At 44.0% G+C, this 23,205-nt stretch overlaps 2 protein-coding genes across 13 annotated transcripts in view; one reads left to right on the top strand and one right to left on the bottom strand.

The window, feature by feature from the left end:
* LOC135577084 (polycomb group RING finger protein 3-like) overlaps positions 1-23,205 on the top strand; it is a 104,930-nt gene that overhangs the window by 30,313 nt on the left and 51,412 nt on the right. For all 11 annotated transcript variants that reach the window (XM_065044772.1, XM_065044773.1, XM_065044774.1 and 8 more), the window contains one exon: positions 4,234-4,351. In XM_065044772.1, the coding sequence (XP_064900844.1) occupies positions 4,243-4,351 (109 nt within the window). In that variant the 5' untranslated portion in view covers positions 4,234-4,242. The remainder of the gene's footprint in view (positions 1-4,233; positions 4,352-23,205) is intronic.
* On the bottom strand, positions 16,017-23,104 carry LOC135577083 (endogenous retrovirus group K member 21 Gag polyprotein-like). Of its 2 annotated transcripts, none has more exons than XM_065044767.1 (2): positions 22,228-23,097; positions 16,017-17,828 (listed from the first exon to the last, which is right to left on the bottom strand). In XM_065044767.1, the coding sequence occupies exons 1-2, from the start codon at positions 22,628-22,630 to the stop codon at positions 17,659-17,661; spliced, it is 573 nt and encodes a 190-aa protein (XP_064900839.1). In that variant the 5' UTR covers positions 22,631-23,097; the 3' UTR covers positions 16,017-17,658. The 2 variants fall into 2 exon arrangements, with proteins under 2 accessions (XP_064900839.1, XP_064900838.1); XM_065044766.1 differs by lacking the exon at positions 16,017-17,828 and adding an exon at positions 17,838-21,536 and having other exon boundaries at positions 22,228-23,104.

Raw genomic sequence — 23,205 nt, 5'->3', positions numbered from 1 at the left:
TGCACCGGAGCAGAGTAAAGGGGAAGGATAACCTCCCTCGACCTGCTTGTCACACTTTTCTTAATGCACCCCAGAATACCATTGGCATTCTTGGCTACAAGGGCACTTTGTTGGCTCATGGTCAACCTGTTGTCAACCAGGCCTCCCAAGTCCTTCTCTGCAGTGCTGCTTTCCAGCAGGTCCACCCCTAAACTGTACTGGTGCCTGTTATTCCTCCCCAGGTGCAGGACCCTACACTTGCCCTTGTTAAACTTCATTAGGTTCTTCTCTGCCCAGTACTCCAGCCTGTCCAGGTCTCCTGTTTGAAGCTTTGCATACTGTACAAAAATGTTCCACTATTCAAATTCTGAAATGTATTCCAGAACAAACTCAGTTAAAACAAGTATTTGTGAGCCATGCCTACTCAGTTTACTGGAGAGCAAGTTTATCTACTAACCAAGTGTAATCTGGTAAACTGCAATGTAGGAACCAAGTGTAATGGATTGTAAACCAGTTTAATCTCCTGTTTTAATTAAATATAATGCTGTCATCTTATGCTACCAGTGCAATTTTTATTTTGATATATATGTATAAGCAGGTGGTTTCTTTATCATATTTAAAACTGCCCCCATAAGGGTTGTTTGTGGGATCAGAATGTATCTGCTTCCTGGGTAATTTATTGTCTCTTGTATTTTAAACAAAAGGAATGAAAAACGTTGCATATATTCTGAGAATAAACAGGACATAAATCTAAGTATTCAGTTGCAATTAGGGGGAGGGAAGGTTTAGGAAACTTGAATCATAATCCTTGGCTGTATATTTATGAAAATTATATGTTTGAGAGTTAAAGGTTACTTAGTTTCCTAGCACAGTTTGAATTTGTTCCATCCCACCAGGTGAGATGAGGGGTGAGTTAACTCTGAATACTATGCGCAGTAACAGAAAGTGATGACAGTCACCTGAGAGGTTCAATTAGATCACGAATCTACTAAAAACACACAGTGGAATTACAGTGAATAGTGACTTGGCAAAAGTTTGTAACTATATCATAAAACTTAGCAAGACTTTGACAGCAGAACTTGCAACGATATTACTCTTATGTGCCCAGAATAAAGTTAGAAAGAGAGAGAGAGGAAAAGAAAAGAGGTAGATTAAGATATCAGAAGAAAAGGTAATCACCGCGCCACAGGTCGGTCGGTCCAGCGACACCCTCTGGAGGGGGGGGGGGGTGGATGCGTTGAAAACTTTGTTAATGCTGTGCAGCACACACGCACACAAGTGTCCCAAGTAAGAAAGTTTTATAACCCAGTCCATTTGCATGCGAGATAGGAGAGGGGCAGCTCATCTCCTCCCTCTGCTCGTTCTTCATGCTAATTAAGAAGATTGTTCCAGAAATGAGTCGGTGGTCAAAAAATTAGAGGAATGGTAGCAGTACTGACCAGAATTGAGTTGTTTTGTCCATTAGGGGTAGCTGGTGGTTCGTGATTTCTCCTAGAGGTTGACTGTCCACTAGATGACCCATCTTGGTCATCCCAATTAACCAGGAATGACTGAGACCTTGATAGGCCTCAGGAAGGAACACTGTTAATTGTCTTAATCTCAAAAATTTATGCCTTTGTTTCACAGAGACCTTGAGTGGCTGTGAAGGCAGATACTCTATCTTTTCCTGTCCAAAGTTGCAAAAAACAGCTGTTTAAGGCATAACATATACTGTTAATGAGTCCTTTGTTTTGCAAAGGATGGGGGCTGCTTCAAGGCTGTCACAGAAGTGACTTTTTTTTTACTCTTCTTTTTGAGATTCCATAAGCAGAAAGATAATATATATTTAAAAGGTAGGAGTATATTTGTTATTGAAAGCATGCATTTTGTAGTCAGTTTGTGTTTACCAGTGATGGGCAATGTTGCAAAAAAAAAAAAAAAAAAAGCTGTTTAATTTTAAAATTCTGATTGCTTTCCTTTTAATGGTGGTTGTAGCATCCTTTAATTTGGGAAGGAGGGGGGAAAAGCTCTGTATTTCACATTTCTGAGTACAACAGGGTTTAGCTCTACTGATGGGACAAGGAGTTTAGTTTGTCATGTTTTCTTTATTTAATTTTATTTTAAACATTTAAGAAACCTGGTTTATTTTACTTTTCAGATCTCTTTTTTGGATATGGATTCAAAATCATGCTCTAACCATAAGGAGATGAGAGGCTGACATTTAGTTTGGTTAACCCAAATTTGTCAAATTGGACATATTCCTTTTGATTTTGCACTTTGCCAATTACAGGAGGATCTCTTCAGTTTCAGATGTCTTAATTACTAGCTTGACTGAAATTAGATGAGTAAAATAGGATTTGATCTTAAATCTGCATCCCTTGGTGTATTGGATGTAAGTGGCAAGGGGGGCAGACTGCAGGGGTGTGGCCTTTGTGGGAAGAGGTGGGGACTGCCCTTTGCTGGACATAGCTGGTGTTGTGGTTTCACCCGAGATAGCAATCGCATCCACAATAGCCATCACAACCACAATAGCCACTCGCTCACTCTTCCCCCCCCCCCCCCCCCCAAAAAAACCAGGGGAGAGAATCGAAAGGGTAAGAAGAAACTTATGGATTGAGATAAACACAGTTTAATAAAATAACAAAATAATACTAATATAACACCACTACTACTAATAATATATATTAAATGGAAAATAGAATGGAAAATAAAGGTGCTCAATGCAATTCCTCACGAACTCTGTCCATATCGAGCAGCCAGTCCCAGGAAGGGAGCACCCTGGTCCTGGGGGAAGAGGGAAAAAGGCAGAAAGGCCCAGAGGCTCACTGTAAAATGGCAGAATGGCAAAAGTCCAAACTAAGGAACTCAGACTCAACCGAAGTGGAGCAGAACCAGAACAGGTCTCTGTCTCCCTAGCCAGAAAATCCGATTCTCCCTAAATATGAAGCATGATGCTAATGGCATGGAATATTCTAACTGATCAGTCTGGATGTCAGTCAAGTTCTGTCCCATCTATGCCCCCCTCTTCCTAGCTGCCTCTCACCTGCAGGCAGAGAGCTCAGAAAGACCTTGGCTCCCAGACAACAACTAAGATAACAGTAAGCTCTTACATTCTCTTTGTTCCAACAAAAACACTGGAAAGTTAATTGAAGAAAAACATTAACTCTGTCCTGGGGTGTTATCTTCTTGTTCTCAAACTAAATCCAAATGACAACTGTGCTAGCTATGAAAAATACAAGTTTCTAATTTCATAAAGCAAATTAACTTCCTTTCAGTCAAAACAGCAAAGCTGGCTTGGCAATGGACCTACCACAGGCCAAAGCTGAGCCCATCAGGAAAGTTTGTGGCACCTCTGTGAAAATATATTTAAGAAAGGGCAGAAAACACTGGACAGAGAGAGGAGGAGGGAACAAAAAGAGTGAGAAACAATAAAGTCAACACCAAGGTCAGAAAAAGGAGGAGGAGGTGCTCCATGGTGCTGGAGCAGATATTCTCTACAGCCTGTGGAGGATCCATGCCGGAGTAGATAGATATTCCTAAAGAAACCGCTGCCTGTGGAGAACCCACAACAGAGCAGAAGTGTGAGAAGGACGAAGCAGCAGAGAGAAACCATTATGTACTGACTGTAACCCCCCACCCTCATCCCCACTGTGCAGCTCAGGGGAGGTGGGGTGGAAGAGTCTGGAGTGAAGGAGTGAAGTTGGGCATGGGAAAGTAGGGGAAGAAAGGTGTTGGTTTAATGTTTGTGGTTTTGTTTCCCACTACCCAACTTAGTAATTACATTTTTATTTTAGTTGGCAATAAATTAATGTTCCCTAAGCCAAGTTTGTTTTGCCTGTGACCATAATTGGTAAGCAATCTCCCTGTTTTTATTTTGAACCATGAGCTTTCTCATTCCTGTTCTTTCTACTTTCTCTCTCTATTCTGCTGAGGAGGGGGAGTGACTAAACAGCCTGGTGGGATTTTGGCAGTTAGTCAAGGCTAACTCACCACACTTGGTCAGTGTTAATAATGTACTAGGACTTTTCCACTCTGAAAACCTGACATATAAAATAGTGTAGATTTCAATTATTTCACCATTCATTTTTATAATATTTTAAAAGTTTAGTACTCAAAATATATATGTAAGTATAAAAGAGCCTGAAGCTATCTACATAAGCATATCTTTAAGGTGAATTATAGTTAGTCATTTATTTTGAAACTACTTTTACCTCATCAGTACATCTGAGTTCCTATGTAATGTGTGGGTGATTTTTTTTTTTTTTTTTTTTATAGATACCAAAGATGATGACTAGAAAGATTAAGCTTTGGGACATTAATGTCCATATAACCTGTCATTTATGCAACGGATACCTGATTGATGCCACCACTGTAACAGAATGCTTACATACTTGTAAGTAGGAATATAATGCTGTAAGCTAAAATTGTTTTTGTTACTTGATGTTCTAGATGTTTCAACAGTTTTAGTTGAAGTTTAAAGTTTCACTGTGTATCAGCCAGAATAATGCAAGCTTTGCTATGCACTTATAATTTTTCAACAGAAATATACTGTTTTGTGAGACAAATAAGGAGAACAAACTTGAAACCATGTACAGTAAATGGTAATGTATATGTTTAGGAATGTAGTTTTTCTGCTGAATATTAGAAGAAACGTGCCGTGTTTTACAGAGATAATATGATGTTTCAGATGTGCCAGAGATAATTTTTTCCACTGCATTTGATTCCTAGATGCTGTTCATTAGCCTTAATGTATTTGCTTTTCTTGGTTTTCTTCCCATTCCTTTTTTAGCTCATTCTTGAGTCCCTTTTCCATGTGTTCCACGTCTCTCAAGTTTCTTGGTGTTCTGTTTGGAGTAAAGCATTTAGAACCTTAAGCTTTTGCTTTATTTTGTCCCAAATTATGTAATGCTGCCATTAACAATAAAAAAAAAATCTTGCTAGAGGGTCACTTTTTCATTGTTCTAAAATTCATTTATTTGTTTATTTGTGACCCTGAAACATGCACTGCAAGTATGTGTGTTCACATAGGTTGTGTCATTTCTCAGAAATGCATTTTTAGAGTAAACCTACAGGGTGTCTTGTGGAACTTCCCTTATAAATTTATGTTTTCAGAAAGTTTTGTTGCTTTTGGTTTCATCCTTATGGTATTAATTCTGAGGTGAGACATAGCCTCATATTATGGGTGGAAGGGTGGGGAGAAGCATTTTAAAGAAGAGCTGTAGGAAAAGTGAGTTTTCCCACTTTGTTTCTTCATTTGTACCTTTTTGTGACAAACTGAGCTGACCTTGTGCTGAGTTTAGTTTAGGAGGGGTTGGTATCTCCTTATTCAAAACTGGAGGATCTACTGATAGCAAGTGAGAAGTTAGTGGTTTTAGAAAATGGGTTTGATTCTTTTGTTTACTTGTTTTAAACAGGTTAGTGCCTCACCCTTGCAACTGGATCTGCTAGTATGTTCCATTGGAGCAGACTGTAATGCAAGATCTGGGTTTAGTGGGCAAAATTACTAGGATTGGTCTAATAATAACCTCTACCAGCAACAGTAATTTAATCTTAAATATGTAAATGCAATATATAAGCAAAGCAAATGTAATGTTTTTTTTGGCTTTAACTGCTGTTTATTCAAACATACCATCATGTCTGAGAGGTAGATGGCACTACCGCTACAGTTCTCTTGCCTTATACCATAAGGGCTGTTGTAAGGCTGCCTATAATTAAAGGAATCACTGTTTAAGGAAAATATGTTTAACCTTTTTTAATAATAAAAAATACATAATCTAGATAACTTGAGCTTTTTTAATTTCTGAAATTTGAGCTGGAATTTGTTTAAAACTTCAAGTCAGGAAAACACTTAATACTGTAATGTATTATTATTAGTGAAAAAACAGTAGTACTGGTTAAAATGAGGGAATTGGTTGTGTATAGACTTAGAAACAGTTCCAAAAGCATGTTGCTCTGTAGTATCCATTTTAACAGTTTTTATCTGTATACTGAAGACCTTTCCTCATTTAATTTCCTGATTGAAGTCTAATTGTAGTGTATTTTGTGAAAGTGAAAAGTTAAATTGCATTTGATTAAAATGATTCAAAGCATCTGACTTGAGGAAAAATAAATTACTCTTTTGCCAAAGGTTTATTATCATAACACATTTTTCTTCTACGTGCATCCATGATAAACAGCAAATTGGCTAGTTATCTTAATGGCATGCAGTGTCCATGACATCCTTTGTGAAACCTGAACAGTACAAGTAAATATGCTATTGACCTATTTGAAATGCTATTCTGGTAACTGGGAATGGCACTGTATTCCAAATTTAAGCAAGTTTTGTTGGGATGATACTGTAAATCAGCTAATTAAAAAAGACTTCTAAAACCAAATCAATTTACGATTTTAGAAGCAAGCATCCTTTATTGACACGTTGGCTCCCACAGGAATAGTTTTTGCCTAGTGCCCCCCCCCCCCCCCCCCCCCTTTTTGCCTAGTGGGCCCACCCTTCCCCCCAACAATTCCCAGACACAGGCTATATCCACACAGATCATACATATTCATTACATTTTCAATAAATGCTTTGCATATGCATTACATCCCTTTGTTATTCAGCTTGTAACCTGCTTGTGCTGGTGTCACCTTATCTTCCCAGAGCAAGGGCATTGTCTCCTAACCTCCTTCTGCTTATCTTAACAAATACCATTCTTGTGACTTAACTCCTAACAAGTTGTTGTGGTTTAACCCGAGCTAGCAATGCAACCATGATGGCCACTCACTCACCCCCCCCCCCCAACCGCCCCCTCAAATAGGGGAGAGAATCGAAAGGGAAGGGAGCAACTTGGATTGAGATAAACATAGTTTAATAAAATAACAAAATGCTAATACACTACTAGTAAATAAATATATTTAAATAGAAATAAAAGATACTTAAGGCAATTTCTCATGAACTCTGTTGACACTGAGCAGCAAGTCCCAGCAAGCAGCACCCTGGTCCCAAAGAGAGAAAAGAGGAAAAAAAAAAAGGCAGAAAGGCTCAGAGACCTCTGCAAAATGGCAAAAGGCTGTACTAAATGTCCCAAACCAAACTCCCCCTGGCTCTGACAAAAAGAACAAAGAAAGAATGCGCGAGAGAGAGAGCACGCCCGAGAGAGCAAGAGAGAGACCAGAAGATCCCAACTCTCCTTAAATATGAAGCATGACATTAATGGGATGGAATACTCTTATTGATCAGTCTGGATGTCAGTCAAGGTCTGCCCCATCTATGCCCTCCTTCCTCCATGACTCACACCTATGGGCAGAGCGCTAAGAACATCCTTGGCTCTCAGACCAGAGCAATTAAAAACATTAGCTCTGTGCTGGGGTGTTATCTCTTATTATCAAACTAAGTCCAAATAATGACCATGCTAGCTAAGAAACAGAAAGGTTTCTAACTTAATGAAGAAAATTAACTCATTTTCAGTCAAACCAGCACACAAGTGCCTAACACCTAACAGCTGTGAACCTTGTTCTTATTAACTTAGTAAATGCCTAAAATGTATGACCCTTATTCATATAGACTTATTACTAATTGCTGATTTTAGGTATCAGGGAAACCTCCAACTAGATATAATTTTCTTACCATAGCTACAATGCATCACTTCTCTGAATTAAGAACAGTCATGAAAAATGTTCATTAAGAATGTTCTCTTCTCCAGAGTGAACAAGCCCAACTCTCTCAGCCTTTCTTCATAAGAGAAGTGTTCCAGCCTTATGATTATTTTTGTGGCCCTCCCCGGACTTGCTCTAACAAGTCCATGACTTTCTTGTACTGGGGACCCCAGAGCTGGATGCAGTACTCCAGGTGGGGTCTCACAAGAGTGGAGTAGAGGGGCAGAATTAAAGAATCATAGAATGTCCTGAGTTGGAAGAGACCCACAAGGATCATCAAGTCCAACTCCTGTCACAGAACCACAGAATGTTGGGATTGGACGGGACCTCAAAAGTTCATCTAGTCCAATCCACCTGCCAGAGCAGGAACACCTAGATGAGGTTACAGAGGAATGTGTCCAGGCAGGTTTTGAATGTCTCCAGAGTAGGAGACTCCACAACCCCTCTGGGCAGCTTGTTCCAGTGTTCTGTTACCCTCACTGAGAAGTTTCTTCTCAAATTTAAGTGGAACCTCTTGTGTTCCAGTTTGAATCCATTACCCCTTGTCCTATCATTGGTTGTCACCAAGAAGAGCCTGGCTCCATCCTCCTGACACTCACCCTTTATATATTTGTAAACATTAATGAGGTCACCCCTCAGTCTCCTCTTCTCCAAGCTAAAGTGCCCCAGCTCCCTCAGCCTTTCCTCATAAGGGAGATGCTCCACTCCCTTAATCATCTTCATTGCCCTGTGCTGGACTCTCTCCAGCAGTTCCCTGTCCTTCTGGAACTGAGGGGCCCAGAACTGGACACAATATTCCAGGTGTGGTCTCACCAGGGCAGAGGAGAGGGGAAGGAGAACCTCTCTTGACCTACTAACTACTGTTGCTTTTTCCATGCAAGAGACGGAACCTGACACACTAATGTGTTGTTCACAGAGTTCACTTTATTGTCGGACCGGGCTAGCTTTATACCAAAGCTGCCCTGTCCACGCACCTTGCAACAATGTGATTGGTTGTAACTCGTGCTATACAATAACGTGATACCACGTGCTCTGCACTGCACTTGTGTGTCCCGTGCTCATTCATTGTTACTTTCTAATGGGGCTCCTTTTGTTTCTTTTGTCTCTGGCTTCACCTCTCAGCCAGCCGGGGCAGGGGGGGGGCTCTGCCACTACATCTCTCCCTCTTTTATTTAATATAATATTAACAATATGCTGTATCATGCTTTAAAGACAGTGCAAAATACAGGGTAAGAACATTAAGGTTAATACAATTACAATTAACAAGAACAGACCTGTTTTCAATATTCCTTTTAACCAAACAAGGCATCCAACCCAAAAAACCCAGAATCTTCTGTTATTTTCTTGTTCTGCAAATCTTTTCTCTTTTTATCTTTTAAGTTCAAACAACACATACAATCAAACTCTTCATAACTGTGACCATGGCCAATAAAAATATTAATTGCTGCTCTGTTTTACAAAGTGGTATTCTCAACATTGGCTACATCCGTTGCTAAAAGTGATAACACCTCTGAGGTTAAGGGTTGTCATCATTGCAGTTGGTTTCTTCTTTGTTAGCTAGCCAAGGTCTCATCCACTTTGCCAGGATCCACAAATTATGGTTACCTGTAGAAACACAAGCATATCCCCTTCCCCAGGTTATTAATGACATAGGACCTTCCCATTGTTGTGTTGTTGGATTAAACACATTAACCTTAGGTACATTTTCAGAAAAATCTTTGACATTTTTGATATGGTGCATAACAACAGGTTCCATTTCAGTCTCACTTTTAGGATTAAGCCAATTCAGCACATACAGTCTGAAATAAATAACTTACGCTTTTTCTATGGATAAAAAACATTTAATCCAATTCCCTGTATTCCTTAAACACGTGTTCATTAGAGCATAAGCAAAACAGCGCTGGGTGCACGGGGGATTCACTCCGCCCAACACGCACACCTTTAAACAATAAGAAGTGTGCTTAAATACAGTAAGGTATTACATACTCATAATGACCCCAGGAATGCCTGTACATATTCATAACCTTCCCCCGCTTCTGATTAAAATGAGTCTCAGATAACCATTTCCATAGACCCTCCCCTGTTGCGCCTGCGCAGTGCCACTTGGTGAATTTGAGGAGGGGTCTTTGGATGAAGGCTCCTTCAGCTTCATCACAGTGAACTTTTTACCTTTGGCTCATTATGTCGAATTGACTGGGACCCAAGCTGCCAAGTTGAATGAAACCAGACTGGCGCCCCCTTTTGCTGTAAATCTTCGTTATCTTGTCTCCTCAAGTTTACAGCTAGGTGCAGTAAAACTTCTTATCTTGGCATTCGATGGGGTTCTGTTCTTCTTAACATAAAGCTCTAAACTAAGCATTTATTGTGTGACTAAGCCTTAAAGTGTTAGCTCGTTAGTAGGCACCCATTATAAGTTTAGTTAACCCTTAAAATGTTAGTTCCCTCTGTCAATATAACTTCATAAGCAAGTTTCATAACTTTTTACATAGAACTTAACCACCTTTTTCCAGGTTCAGAGCCCGTGCCTCATTTGGTTATATCTGTAAACATTAAACATCTTAGCACGAATCACAACGGCATTTTTCACAAGTCCCTTCATCAATACCTCTTCTGGGCTCACACTAATTCCTCCTTGTTTTTTCAAAACAGACAAAAGATTTTTCAAGGTGCGGTGTGCACACTCAATAATTGCCTGGCCAGTAGAATAATAAGGGACTCCGAACTGGTGTTGTACCTTCCACTGGACGAGGAAGGTTGCAAGTGTGTCAGAACGGTATGCGGGACCATTATCTGTTCTGATTTGTGTAGGGACACCCGTGACAGCAAAAGCTCGTAATAAATGATGCTTTACCGCTTTTGCATTTTCTGAGGTCAAAGCTGTAGCCCACAGCAGTCCTGAACAGGTATCACAGTATCACAGTATGTTTGGGATTGGAAGGGACCTCAAAAGATCATCTAGTCCAATCCCCCTGCTGGAGCAGGAACGCCTAGGTGAGGTCGCACAGGAACATGTCCAGGCTGGTTTTGAATGTCTCCAGAGAAGGAGACTCCACAACCTCCCTGGGCAGCCTGTTCCAGTGCTCTGACACCCTCACTGAGAAGAAGTTTTTTCTCAAATTTAAGCGGAACCTCTTGTGCTCCAGCTTGATCCCATTACCCCTTGTCCTATCATTGTTGGCCACCGAGAAGAGCCTGGCTCCATCCTCATGGCACTCACCCTTTATATATTTATAAACATTAATGAGGTCCCCCCTTAGTCTCCTCTTTTCCAAACTAAAGAGCCCCAGCTCCCTCAGCCTTTCTTCATAAGGGAGGTGCTCCACTCCCTTAATCATCTTGGTTGCCCTACGCTGGACCCTCTCCAGCAGTTTCCTGTCCTTCTTGAACTGAGGGGCCCAGAACTGGACACAATATTCCAGATGTGGTCTCACCAGGGCGGAGTAGAGGGGAAGGAGGACCTCTCTCGATCTACTAGCCACCCCCCTTGTAATACACCCCAGGATGCCATTGGCCTTCCTGGCCACAAGGGCACAGTACTGGCTCATGGTCATCCTGTTGTCCACCAGGACCCCCAGGTCCCTTTCCCCTACACTGCTCTCTAATATGTAATTTCCCAACCTATACTGGAACCTGGGGTTGTTCCTGCCCAGATGCAGGACTCTACACTTTCCCTTGTTAAATTTCATCAGGTTATTCCCCGCCCAACTCTCCAGCCTGTCCAGGTCCCGCTGGATGGCAGCACAGCCTTCTGGTGTGTCAGCCACACCTCCCAGCTTAGTGTCATCAGCAAACTTGCTGATAGTACACTCTATTCCCTCGTCTAAATCGTTAATGAATATATTGAATAATATTGGCCCCAGCACTGACCCCTGAGGCACTCCACTAGATACTGGCCTCCAACTAGACTCCACACCATTGTCTACCACTCTCTGGCTTCTCTCCTTAAGCCAGTTTGCAACCCTCCTCACTACTCTATTGTCTAGACCACACCTCCTCAACTTAGCTGTGAGGATGCTGTGGGAGACTGTGTCAAAGGCTTTACTGAAGTCAAGGTAGACCACATCCACCGCTCTGCCATCATCCATCCACCTTGTTACATTCTCATAAAAGGCTATGAGGTTGGTCAAGCATGACTTACCCTTGGTAAAGCCATGCTGACTGCCCCTAATAACCCTCTTATCCTTGATATGCCTTGAGATGGCACCAAGGATAAGCTGTTCCATTACTTTCCCAGGGACAGAGGTGAGGCTGACCAGTCTATAATTACCCGGGTCCTCCTTCTTGCCCTTTTTGAAGACTGGAGTGACATTTGCTTTCCTCCAATCCTCGGGCACCTCCCCCGTTTCCCAAGACTTGGCAAAGATGATGGAGAGCGGTCCAGCAATGACCTCAGCCAGCTCCCTCAGCACCCGCGGATGCATCCCATCTGGACCCATGGATTTATGGATGTCCAGACTATTTAATTGCTCCCTAACCCAGTCCTCATCGACTAAAGCAAACTCCTCCATTGACCTGGCTTCATCCGGAGTCTCAGGGGTACAGGGCTCCCCAGGACAGCCTCCGGCAGAGTAGACAAAGAAGGCATTCAGTAATTTTGCCTTCTCTGTATCTTCTGCCACCAGGGCACCCACCCCGTTCATTAGTGGGCCTACATTGCCTCTGGTATTAGTTTTATCTGCTCTGTATTTTAAAAAGTTCTTTTTGTTGTCCTTGACCCCTCTCACCAGATGTAATTCTAAGGAGGCCTTGGCTATCCTAGCTGCCTTCCTACATCCTCTAACAGCAGCCTTATATTCTTCCCAAGCGGCCAGCCCCTGCTTCCATGACCTGTAAACTCTCCTCTTCTGCTTGAGCATACCCAACAGATCCCTATTCAACCATGCAGGCCTCCTGGCTCCCTTCCTTGACTTCCTTCGTGTGGGGATGCTCTGATCCTGAGTGTGGAAGAAGCAATCTCTGAATGCAATCCAGCTATCTTGGGCCCCTTTTCCTTCAAGCAGTCTTGCCCATGGGATTTCCCCCAGCAATTGCTTGAAAAGGCCAAAGTTAGCCCTGCTAAAGTCCAGGGTTGCAATTCTACTTGCTATTCTGTTCCTGCCACCCAAGATGCTGAACTCCACCATCTCGTGGTCACTGCAACCCAGGCAGCCCTCAACCTTTACTGCTTCGACCAGACCCTCCTTGTTAGTGAGGATGAAGTCCAGCAGTGCACCTCTCCTAGTCGGCTCCTCCACCATCTGCATGAGGAAGTTATCATCAATGCACTGGAGGAACCTCCTGGACTGTGGCTGGCTGGCTGAATGGTCCTTCCAGCAAACATCAGGGAAGTTAAAATCCCCCACAACAACCAGGGCCTGTGACTGTGAGGCCACTCTCAACTGCCCATAGAAGGCCTCATCAACTTCCTCAGCCTGATCTGGTGGCCTGTAACAGACGCCCACAACAGTGTCACCCCTGCCAGCCTGCCCCTTGATCCTGACCCATACACTCTCAACTCGCTCGTCATCCACTCCTGGGCAGAATTTAGTACATTGTAGTTGCTCTCTCACATAGAGAGCAACTCCACCACCACGCCTGGCTGGCCTGTCTTTCCTGAAAAGGGCATAGCCATCCATGACCACATTCCAGTCATGTGAACTGTCCCACCATGTTTCCGTAATTGCCACCAGATCATAATCTCCCGACCGAACATAGGATTCTAACTCCTCCTGCTTATTCCCCATGCTGCGCGCATTGGTGTACAGGCATTTCAGGGAGCGAGCAGAGCACACCAATTTCTCCCTAGGGGCATAGGAGGCCACCTGGTCCTCATCAGTTTTAGCACGCTGCCCCACCTGGACAAGCCCAGCTACAACCCCATCCCCCTTCGAGCCTAGTTTAAAGCTCTCCAAATGAGCCCAGCTAATTCCTGCCCTAGCATCCTTTTGCCCCTGCGAGATAAACCTTTCCCGCGTGACACTGTCCGGACTGGTGACTTATAAAACCAACCATTATCAAAAAATCCAAAGCCCTGCCTGTAGCACCAGTCTTGGACCCAATCATTTAGACACTGAACTTTCCTATTGCATCCCACATCGTTACTTGAAGATGGAAGGAGTGAAGAGAAGATCACTTGAGCCCCTGAGTCTTTCACCATCCTTCCCAAGACCTTGAAATCGTTCTTCATTCCCCTCAGACTACGGGAAGCAGCTTCCTCCCCATCTGTCTGGAAGACCAGCAGCGGGTAGTAGTCTGTCGGGTGCACCAGTTTGGGGAGCTCTCTAGCAATATCCTTGATCCGGGCTCCAGGTAGACTACAAACTTCCCTAAGATGAGGGTCAACTCTGCATATTGGGCCCTCTGTTCCTTTCAGAAGGGAATTTCCTATTACAATCACCCTTCTCTCTTTCTTATCAGAGGCAGTCTTAAGTTGTGAAGCCTCTTCCTATGTGATCTTGTAGGCAGGCTTGGCACCACCTCCTCACCTACCTCTTCTTCAAGATCCAGGGCCTCAAACCTATTACGGAGGGGCACCTGGGGAGACAAAGCAGGCAGGGAGGGGGGCTGCCCGTGACGCCGAACCGGAATACACTTCCAACCCTCATCGTCTTTTAGGTCCCCTACCTCTGCCCGACAGCAACAAGGGCAGGGCTGTCTCCGGACTTCCGCCTCTGTCCGAGAGGGCAGGAGGTCCATCTCCTTTTGGGGGGTACCTCCCTGGGACCTTTCCGACTGGCCCGTCAGGGTGTTACTCCCTTTCGCACTCCCTGATGGTCCTCAGCGTCTCAACCTCCTCCTTAAGTTTCACAACCATGTCAAGCAGGTCTTGCACCTGCTCACACCTCACACAGGTGGAGTGCTGGCCTCCCTCCCCCGGCAGCAGCAGGCTCAGGCACTCCCTGCAGCCGGAGACCTGAACAGCCACCGTTCGGGACAGAACCTCCTCAGTCTGCGTAGCCACAGTCTGTTTGAGACAAGCTCTCCTCCTGGAGGCGACCATGGTCGTCAGCACTCTGGGATGCTGGCAATAAGTTAGAGGGGCTGACAAGCGACAACTGCTCTCTGTACCCTGCTACACAAGCTACCACACCTGCTGCTGCAGCACAGTGTGGGTGGGACTCACCCGCTACACAAGCTGGTTGCTCCTCCCTACACCTGGTGGGCAGCGACTAGTCGCTCCCAAAGGATTTTTCAAGGCAAGGGGAGGGGGTGTGATCACCGTCACCGTGGGAACGCCCCCCGCCACGTCAGCCGCTCTCTCGCAATGGCTGCCGCGGCTGCAGGAATTGGGACTCGACGGGAATCACGCTGTCCCTGTACGTTTCCCTCTGAGCTTCCTAATCTCGGCTGAACCTCGTGGTCGGAATTTGGATTTAGGAAAATGAAAATAATGGATTGATGTTTAATATGCTGGGTTTTGACATCTGTAAATTTTAAAAGGTAACTGGAGCTAAGGAATGTAACTATTGCTGAGCTAATTGGAATAGCGTATAAAGTGTATTATGGTTGGAATGAAATGGGAAAACAAAAGAGCAAAATATCCCAGGCCTGTGCTTGAACATAAATTTCAGGCCTGTGTCAAGCTGCAAGACAAACTCAGCTCATTGTAACTGAGGAGTTTCCCAGAGCCTCCCATTTCGTACCAGCGATTATGCCAACTGTGTGGCCTTGGCTACATCTCAACTGTAGCAAGAAGAGAAGGGAAAAAAAAATGGAAAAACCTGGCTGTCCGCTTTCAAGGCGGTGAAATGGGGGTTTTCTCTCCCCCCCACTGAAGCGATGTTGTTGTACTGAATGGAGCAGTCTGAGGGTGAAATTTAAAGGCATCCATAGCAGATCCATAGTTCTAATGAAACTGGGAAATTAAACCAAAAATTTGTTAATAGACTTATTCCGTGTTAACTAGTTGTGGAAGACTTCTTAGTAAATTCACCATGATAGTTTTTGAGATCATGGGAGAGAATGAAATAAAGGCCATTTTTTGAGATCAATGGAATGCTAAATTTGGAATAAAGTTTTGCCAGATGAATTCTTGTATTTGCCAGAAAGCCCTATACGTCTCTTAGGTCAAGATTTGTTAAGTAAATTGTAATCTCAAATAACGTTTTCTGAGAATTCTGTTTAATTGCATGTCCTACAAGAAGCTGCTTGGATGGTGCAGATCTGCTTACTTCAAGTGAGGAATCTCCAAGGAAATTTCGAATGCTGTATTTCCACTAGTATGAACAGCCAATGTTTCAATAAAGCAAACACTACACTGATAGAACTGAAATAGGACTTCAGTCCGGTAAGGGATCTAACTCCATTTTGGCTGTCATATTTATTGGATATTGTTTTATATCAAATAAATATGACAGCCAAAATGAAGTTAGAAACCTTGATGAATAAATTTATGACAACCTTACAGACTGATTGCATTCTATTGGACTTGCAGATTTGTCTGTTTATAGCTACAACATAGAAACAACCTCTGGCTATTATGGGACAGTATGATGAGATTGCTAACAGACTGATATACCAATTGTTACTCTGATCAAAAAATGCAGGGAATGAATTTAAGTCTTAATAGGCCATGGTCCTTTTGTCATATATGTACCATTTGTGAAATTTAATTTTAATTTTTTATTTACGATCTGTGTCCTTGTAAATTGAACTAGCTGATTTTCTTAACAGCACAGCTTTTGGCATGCCTAAATGTAAATTGCTGCAGAACCTGCGAGTCTTTAACATCAGTAAGTTCACAGATAGTTCATAGATAATTAATGCAAAGATGAGGTAAAATTATGAGATATTTCTACCATAGTGTCTATTGCACTTTTCCTCCCTGATCTAGCAGCTGGTAAAACTTTAGGAGATGTATCAAAGTTAAGCTGTTGGTCTCTTAAATAGGTTAATCTAACTTCTGAGATACTAACTCAATTAATAGTCGATGTTGATGGTATTAGACATGCTACTCTACAAAACTGTGCAGTTATAAATCTTTTAACACCAGGTTATGGTTGTGAAGAGTTCAAGAGAATGTATTGTATTAACTTGTCTGATCATTCTGAATCTATTCATAGTGCTTTAGACAAACTAAAACAGCATGTTAATAAGATTGTCATAGTAGAATTAGGGTTTGACAAATGGCTTAAAAGTTTGGGAATAGGTGGATAGTTGTTTGATCGTATTAAGTAAGGCTTAACTGCATTATATGTAACTGTAATTATTGTTGTTAATCATGTGCTGTATGTTGCAGTGTATTTCAGAGATGATTCAGAGACCTGGACAGGCTGGAGAGTTGGGCGGGGAAAAATGTAATAAAATATAACAAGGAGAAGTGTAGAGTCTTGCATCTGGGCAGGAACAACCCCAGGTTCCAGGAGCGAGGCTAGCTGCTTCTCAGAAATACGATACCCAGAAGAACGTAATAGCTGCAGTAAAAACTGCAAATACAGTTTATGTTCCTGAGAAGCGGCTTGCCCTATGCTAACGCAATCCCGCAGCTCTCTCGTTCAACGAGGACTGCTTGTCCCTATCTATACCATAGGGATTAATGTGGCCACAAATAAAATTTACTCACCCGTCGGATTGCGTGGTCACCGCCAAACACACTGCTCGACGAAGAGCCTTCAGGGGTCACACACTCACACGGGGCACCATTTGCGGTGATTAGAGACGACGCATACCGGGACGCAGACAGAAATTCACGCAGAGGTCTTGTTCAGGAAGGAGCGTAGAGCCTGGCCTAGCAGAGATCTGACCTAGGCCTAGGCTAGCTTCTTTATTCACCATTTACCATTTTATAGGATTTACAGATACAAGCATGGACTAAGATGTTTACACAAGGTGTTTTTCCACTAATTGTTATTAAAAACACACTAAACTCATGTGATGTTTGTCTCACTTGTTTTTCCACTCATTCACAGACCAGGCCCAAGGACATTCACACATCCCAGACACTTGGGGGCGGTTATCCGGCCCGAGATACCATTCTCACGAGTCTGGGCTGTAACTTTTTACAATTATGAGAAAGATACTTCAAAGTAATATGTCCAAGGCCTTTTATATATTATTATGTTAGTATTATGTCTTCGACCATCCAGATGGTCATGTTAGTATTGATCTTCCTTTATCGTCCAGGTGGCCGGAACCGCACATCTTGTTTTCCCACATTTTACTTTCCAACAGTGGGTGCCGAGGGAGCTGGCTGAAGTTATTGCTAGGCCACTCTCCATCATCTTTGTTAAGTCGTGGAAAACGGGAGAGGTGCCTGAGGACTGGAAGAAAGCAAATGTCACTCCAGTCTTCAAAAAGGGCAAGGAGGAGGACCCATGTAACTGTAGACCAGTCAGCCTCACCTCCATCCCTGGAAAGGTGATGGAACAACTTATCCTTGGTGCCATCTCAAGGCATATCAAGGATAAGAGTGTCATTAGGGGCAGTCAACATGGCTTCACTAAGAGGAAGTCATGCTTAACCAACCTCATAGCCTTTTATGAGGACATAAGGAGGTGGATAGATGATGGCAAAGCAGTGAATGTGGTCTACCTTGATTTCAGTAAAGCATTTGACACAGTCTCCCACAGCCTCCTTGCTGCTAAACTGAGGACGTAAGGTCTGGATGATCAGGTAGTGAGGTGGACTGCGAACTGGCTGAAGGAAAGAAGCCATAGAGTTGTGGCCAATGGGGCAGAGTCTAGTTGGAGGCCTGTATTTAGTGGAGTCCCTCAAGGATCAGTACTGGGACCAGTACTATTCAATATATTCATTAATTACTTGGATGAGGGAATAGAGTGTACTATCAGCAAGTTTGCTGATGACACCAAACTGGGAGGAGTGGCTGACACGCCAGAAGGCTGTGCTGCCATCCAGAGAGACCTAGACAGGCTGGAGAGTTGGGCGGGGAAAAATGTAATGAAATGTAACAAGGGCAAGTGTAGAGTTTTGCATCTGGGCAGGAACAACCCCAGGTTCCAGTATAAGTTGGGGAACGACCTGTTAGTGAGCAGCGTAGGGGAAAGGGACCTGGGGGTCCTGGTGGACAGCAGGATGACCATGAGACATGGCTGTCTATGGACACATGGACACATGAATGTACTTTTGTCTGCCAAACGGTGCAAATTCAGTAATATCAGTTTGCCATAACTGACCTGGCTGCAAGCCTCGAGGATTTATTCCCTTTTGTTGCAGAGGCACTATGCGGGCACAATCAGGCCAAGCTGCAATAATGGATTGAGCTTGTTCCTTGGTAAGTGCAAACTGTTTTCAGAGTGATGCTGAGGACTGATGGAAGAACTCATGAGATTGTCTGGCTTGTTCAAAAGGAGATACATCTGTCACTGCCACAAGTTTGTCTGTAATGTTGTTTCCCTCAACTAGACCACCTGTTAGATTAGAATGGCTTTTTATATGCATTATAAATACTGGCGCTGTCCAGGCAATTCTAATCTTATCCGCTGAGCAGTATTCTGTTAAATTTTTCTTGCAATCTGCTCAAGCGCTTTTTGTGCTTCTGGTGTAAGGCACCGTGGTTCTTGGGGGTCTCGTCCCCCACAGAGGAGACTAAAGAACGGTTGCAAATCTGTATTTGTAATTCCCACAACATTTCTTATCCACTGCAAGTCCCCTACCAACTTCATTGCATTGTGAAGGGTTGCTACCTTTGCTTTCATAGTAAGCTTCTGAGGTCTAATCATGGCCTGGGTTAGCTCATATCCTAAATATTTCAATGGTGCAGTTCGCTGTACTTTTTCTGGTGCCACAACCAGACCCCACTGACCTAATTGCTTTGTCAACTGAATTACTGTATCCTCACTAATTTCCTTTTCATTGCACAAAAGGATATCATCCACATAATGATAGATGATCATCTGAGGGTGTTGTTGCCTAAACGACTTTAAAGCCAAATCTACATACCATTGGCAAATAGTAGGAGAATTTTTCATTCCCTGAGGTAACACTACCCAATGATATCTTTTCGTGGGAGCTTGATGATTAAGCACTGGAACAGTAAAGGCAAACTTTTCACAATCCTCTGGCTGTAATGGGATCATGAAAAAACAATCCTTCAAATCAATGACAATTATATCCCAATCTTTTAGAAGCATGGTTGGGGTAGGAAGACCTGGTTGCAGTACGCCCATATCTTTCATTACTGCATTAATTGCCCTGAGATCCTGTAACAAACACCACTTCCCTGATTTCTTCTGGGTAGTAAAAACAGGTATATTCCATGGGCTGGTGAAAGGGACCAAATGTCCAAGACGGAGTTGCTCTTCAACCAACTCCTCTAAATGCACGAGCTTTTCTTTTGGTAATGGCCAGTGATCCACCCAGACAGGATCATTTTTTTCCCAACTCAGCTTCATATAAGGCTGGGTGTCACTCGCCGCAATGGCCATTATCAAAAAGGCGACTGCAGGGCTCTTCCCCACTGAGACATCACATCTCTTCCTAGTAATGTAATTGTCATGTTCAGAACATAAGGTCGTACCCATGCTTCTAAGCCCTCAACCTCTTCTCTTATCTTAACCATATGTGTGCTGATGTGGGTAGGAGTGCCCCCCCCAATCCCCACTACCATGGTATTTACTGCTTCTAAAGGCCAACATGGAGGCCAATCAGTGCAAGGGATAATCATCACATCTGCACCTGAATCTAAAAGCATTCTTTTTCTTCTAATCTCACTTCCAGGCCCATATATGGAAACTAACCTAGATGGTTTGTCCAAAGTCAGTTTTTCTGTGAAAGCAACCACAGGGGCTCCAGTAGAGCCAAAACCTTTCTGACCTCTTTCCGCATCTAAAGCCTTAGGATCACATGCTCTAAAGGGTACCAATTGCGCTATACGGGTTCCCTGTTTAATTGTCACAGGGGGTGTTAAGACTTGCAACATAATGCCTATGGGTCCAGCATAATTGGCGTCTACTAATCCAGGCAAAACAAACAATCCCTGTCTTGAAGCAGAAGAGCGGCCTATTAAAAGCGCACTCAATCCATACCCTAGGGGCCCCGTTACTGTAGATGGAACTACATGTACAGACTGGTCTGTTATTGTGACATCTGTTTCCACAGCCAGATCGACGCCTGCACTTCCTGAGGTTGCTGCCCTGAGCTCGGACAAGCAACCATGGCTGTTCCCCCTCTCGGCTGGTATTGTGGTGTGATCGCGCCCCAGCCCCTGGCGCTGGCCCTCCTGTTTCCCGGCAGCGGTGTCCCATCTTTTTAAAATTTTGATCGACACTCCACTGCTCGGTGTCCATACTTATCACACTGACTGCATGTGCCATCGAAGCGCGAATAATTGAGGGGAGCTGGCAACTGACTAGTGCCATTACTAGGTCCCCCTCTCCGAGCGTACTGAGGGCAGTTTCTTTTAAGATGTCCTGTCTGTCCGCAAGTAAAACATGCTAGGCCAAGAGAAGAAGGGCTTCGGCCTTTCATTGCAGGCTTAAGTGCTGCAGCCAAGGCCACAGCGTGGGCTTGAGCATGTATTTTTGCCTTTTCTACCTCCTGTTGCATAATTGGTACCCGTGTACAAGCTTCCACCATCTCTGCCAGAGAAGCAGTTTTTCCCAAACCGGCTAATATCTGTTGGCATTGGGTGTTTGCATTCATCATGGCCAAATCTTTCCCCACAGCAGCTTTTGCCTCTGGAGTCAGGTTAGGAGAGGCATCTATAGCTTCTTTTAAACAGTCCACAAACTTCATATAGGGTTCCCCAGGATCCTGCTTTATTGTAGAATAGGGTGGCACAGGGGTACCTATATTTGGCAATTCTTTCACTGCCGCCAGAGCAAGCCCTTGCGTTTGCTGCAAAATCCTTGGATGAAGTGCTGCCTGAGTGGCACCATCCGCATATTGTCCATGACCCGGTAATTGGTCCATGCTAGGTAATCGCAATGGATCATCAGCTGGTAAATGAACATTTTCTAACACTGCCGATTCCACCTTCCCCTGCCACTTGTCCAAGAACAACAAATACCCTGTTGGGGGAAGCAGTAACTCCATCAATGCCTTAATATCTGTCAGAGTTAGTACTTGCCCCTTGAAAAATGAATTGATTAGCTGCATCACATGCTTATTATCCATACCATATTGCATAACTGCACTTTGCAATTGCTTAACCGTTTTCCAATGAAAGGGCGACCACTGCCTTTGTCCTCTGTTATCTATGTGCACTGGCATTGCTGTAATACTACCAGGTAACATAATCCCTTCGATGGTTGCATCTCTGATTACCCCTTGCCAGTGTTGCCCTGCATTATAAGAGTGATCTTGAGGAATATCTCTACCCTGATGCACAGGGGCAGCACCCAAATTGTCATTACTGTCACTGCTATACAATTCCCTTGTGTTTCCCTGTGGATCAGTGAGTCGCCGCATATTCGTGAACTGATCTATCTACTGACCCAGTCTCTTGCCCTTTTCCATATCGCGCTCGCAAATATTCATCTGCTTCCTTTATTGACCACATCCCATCTTCTACACATTGCTTTGCCCATGTTTGTATTCACTCCTTTTTTATTCGGAGCTCCTCAGGAGTGAGGTCCAATTCCGCCCCCTCCCGTTCCTGTTTTCCCCGTTTTTCACATTCCCTGCCAATTGCTTCCAACCCGTCCTTAATTGCTTCTGACGCTTTTTTATATGCTATTAACCGCGAAGTTTTGCTGTTACCGCCATCTAGTCGCTTCATAGCGTTTAGAACTTCTTGCATCTGGCTCTCCTGCCGTCTCAGTAAGTCCTTCAGGCTCTGCACGTGGCTCTCCTCCTGGAAGTCAGGGCGATTCTGTGGTGCTCCCTCCTGGTGCTCCATTGGATCCTCCGGCAAAGGCACATCAGCTGGATTAACTTGTCCTGGCTTGTTGAAACTTGCTGGTTGCTGCCATTCGTCGTCAGAGGCAGGCCATGGCTCAAAGGGTGCAGAGGGTATAATTTGCTCTCCGCTCCAGAACTCCAAGTCTGATACGGGACATACCAGCGGTATCGATTTTTCGGAGTTCTCAGAGAGGGGGCAGCTCACGGCGGGCGGCTCCGGGGGGACGGCACACACCTCCGGCTCCCCTGAGACTTCCTCCATCAGCTGCCTGACCTCCCGCCACGGTCCGGCGAGGTCGCAAGCCTCGCGGCTCCCCCTTGTGACCGCTTCCCATAGTTCAGTCCCTATGTCCTCCCATGTACCGGGAGAAAAAAATTCGTCCGTCGATCGGACACACCCCTTCCGCTGGGCGAATAGTATCTTCCTGTTCGTGCAGCCAGCTGCAGAATACTTTTCACTATTATTTTTTCTTCCGCGAATGCCACGTTTCCCATGCCACCTGATTCCCCGTAGGCCTACTTTCCACTATTCTCTGAGCACACGGCTAATCCTCACCATCCAGGTGCTATCCTCACCGTCCAGGTGGCTTTTCCTCGATCTTCTTCGATACGAAGTATCACATTGGGGTCACCAAAATGTTGCATTTTTCCATGTGAGAGACGGAACCTGACACACCAATGTGATGTTCACAGAGTTCACTTTATTGTCAGACCGGGCTAGCTTTATACCAAAGCTGCCCTGTCCACGCGCCTTGCAACAATGTGATTGGTTGTAACTCGTGCCATACAATAACGTGATAGGCTGCATGTACTGTCCATGCGTTCTGCACTTGTGTG

This window comes from Columba livia, chromosome W (genome assembly GCF_036013475.1).
Source record: "Columba livia isolate bColLiv1 breed racing homer chromosome W, bColLiv1.pat.W.v2, whole genome shotgun sequence".
Taxonomy (NCBI): Eukaryota; Metazoa; Chordata; class Aves; order Columbiformes; family Columbidae; genus Columba; species Columba livia.
The sequence above is the reverse complement of the archived record's forward strand: the minus strand, read 5'-3'. Positions and strand labels throughout refer to the sequence as shown.

Bases quoted from the DNA above. Each gene is read 5' to 3' on its own strand.
- LOC135577083 (XM_065044766.1), bottom strand. From the start codon at position 22,630: ATGGAGGAAGTCTCAGGGGAGCCGGAGGTGTGTGCCGTCCCCCCGGAG. The intron at 21,537-22,227 runs GTAACAGCAAAA...TTCCCCCAACAG, and splicing joins TATGAAGCGACTAGATGGCG to GGTATTTGTTGTTCTTGGAC.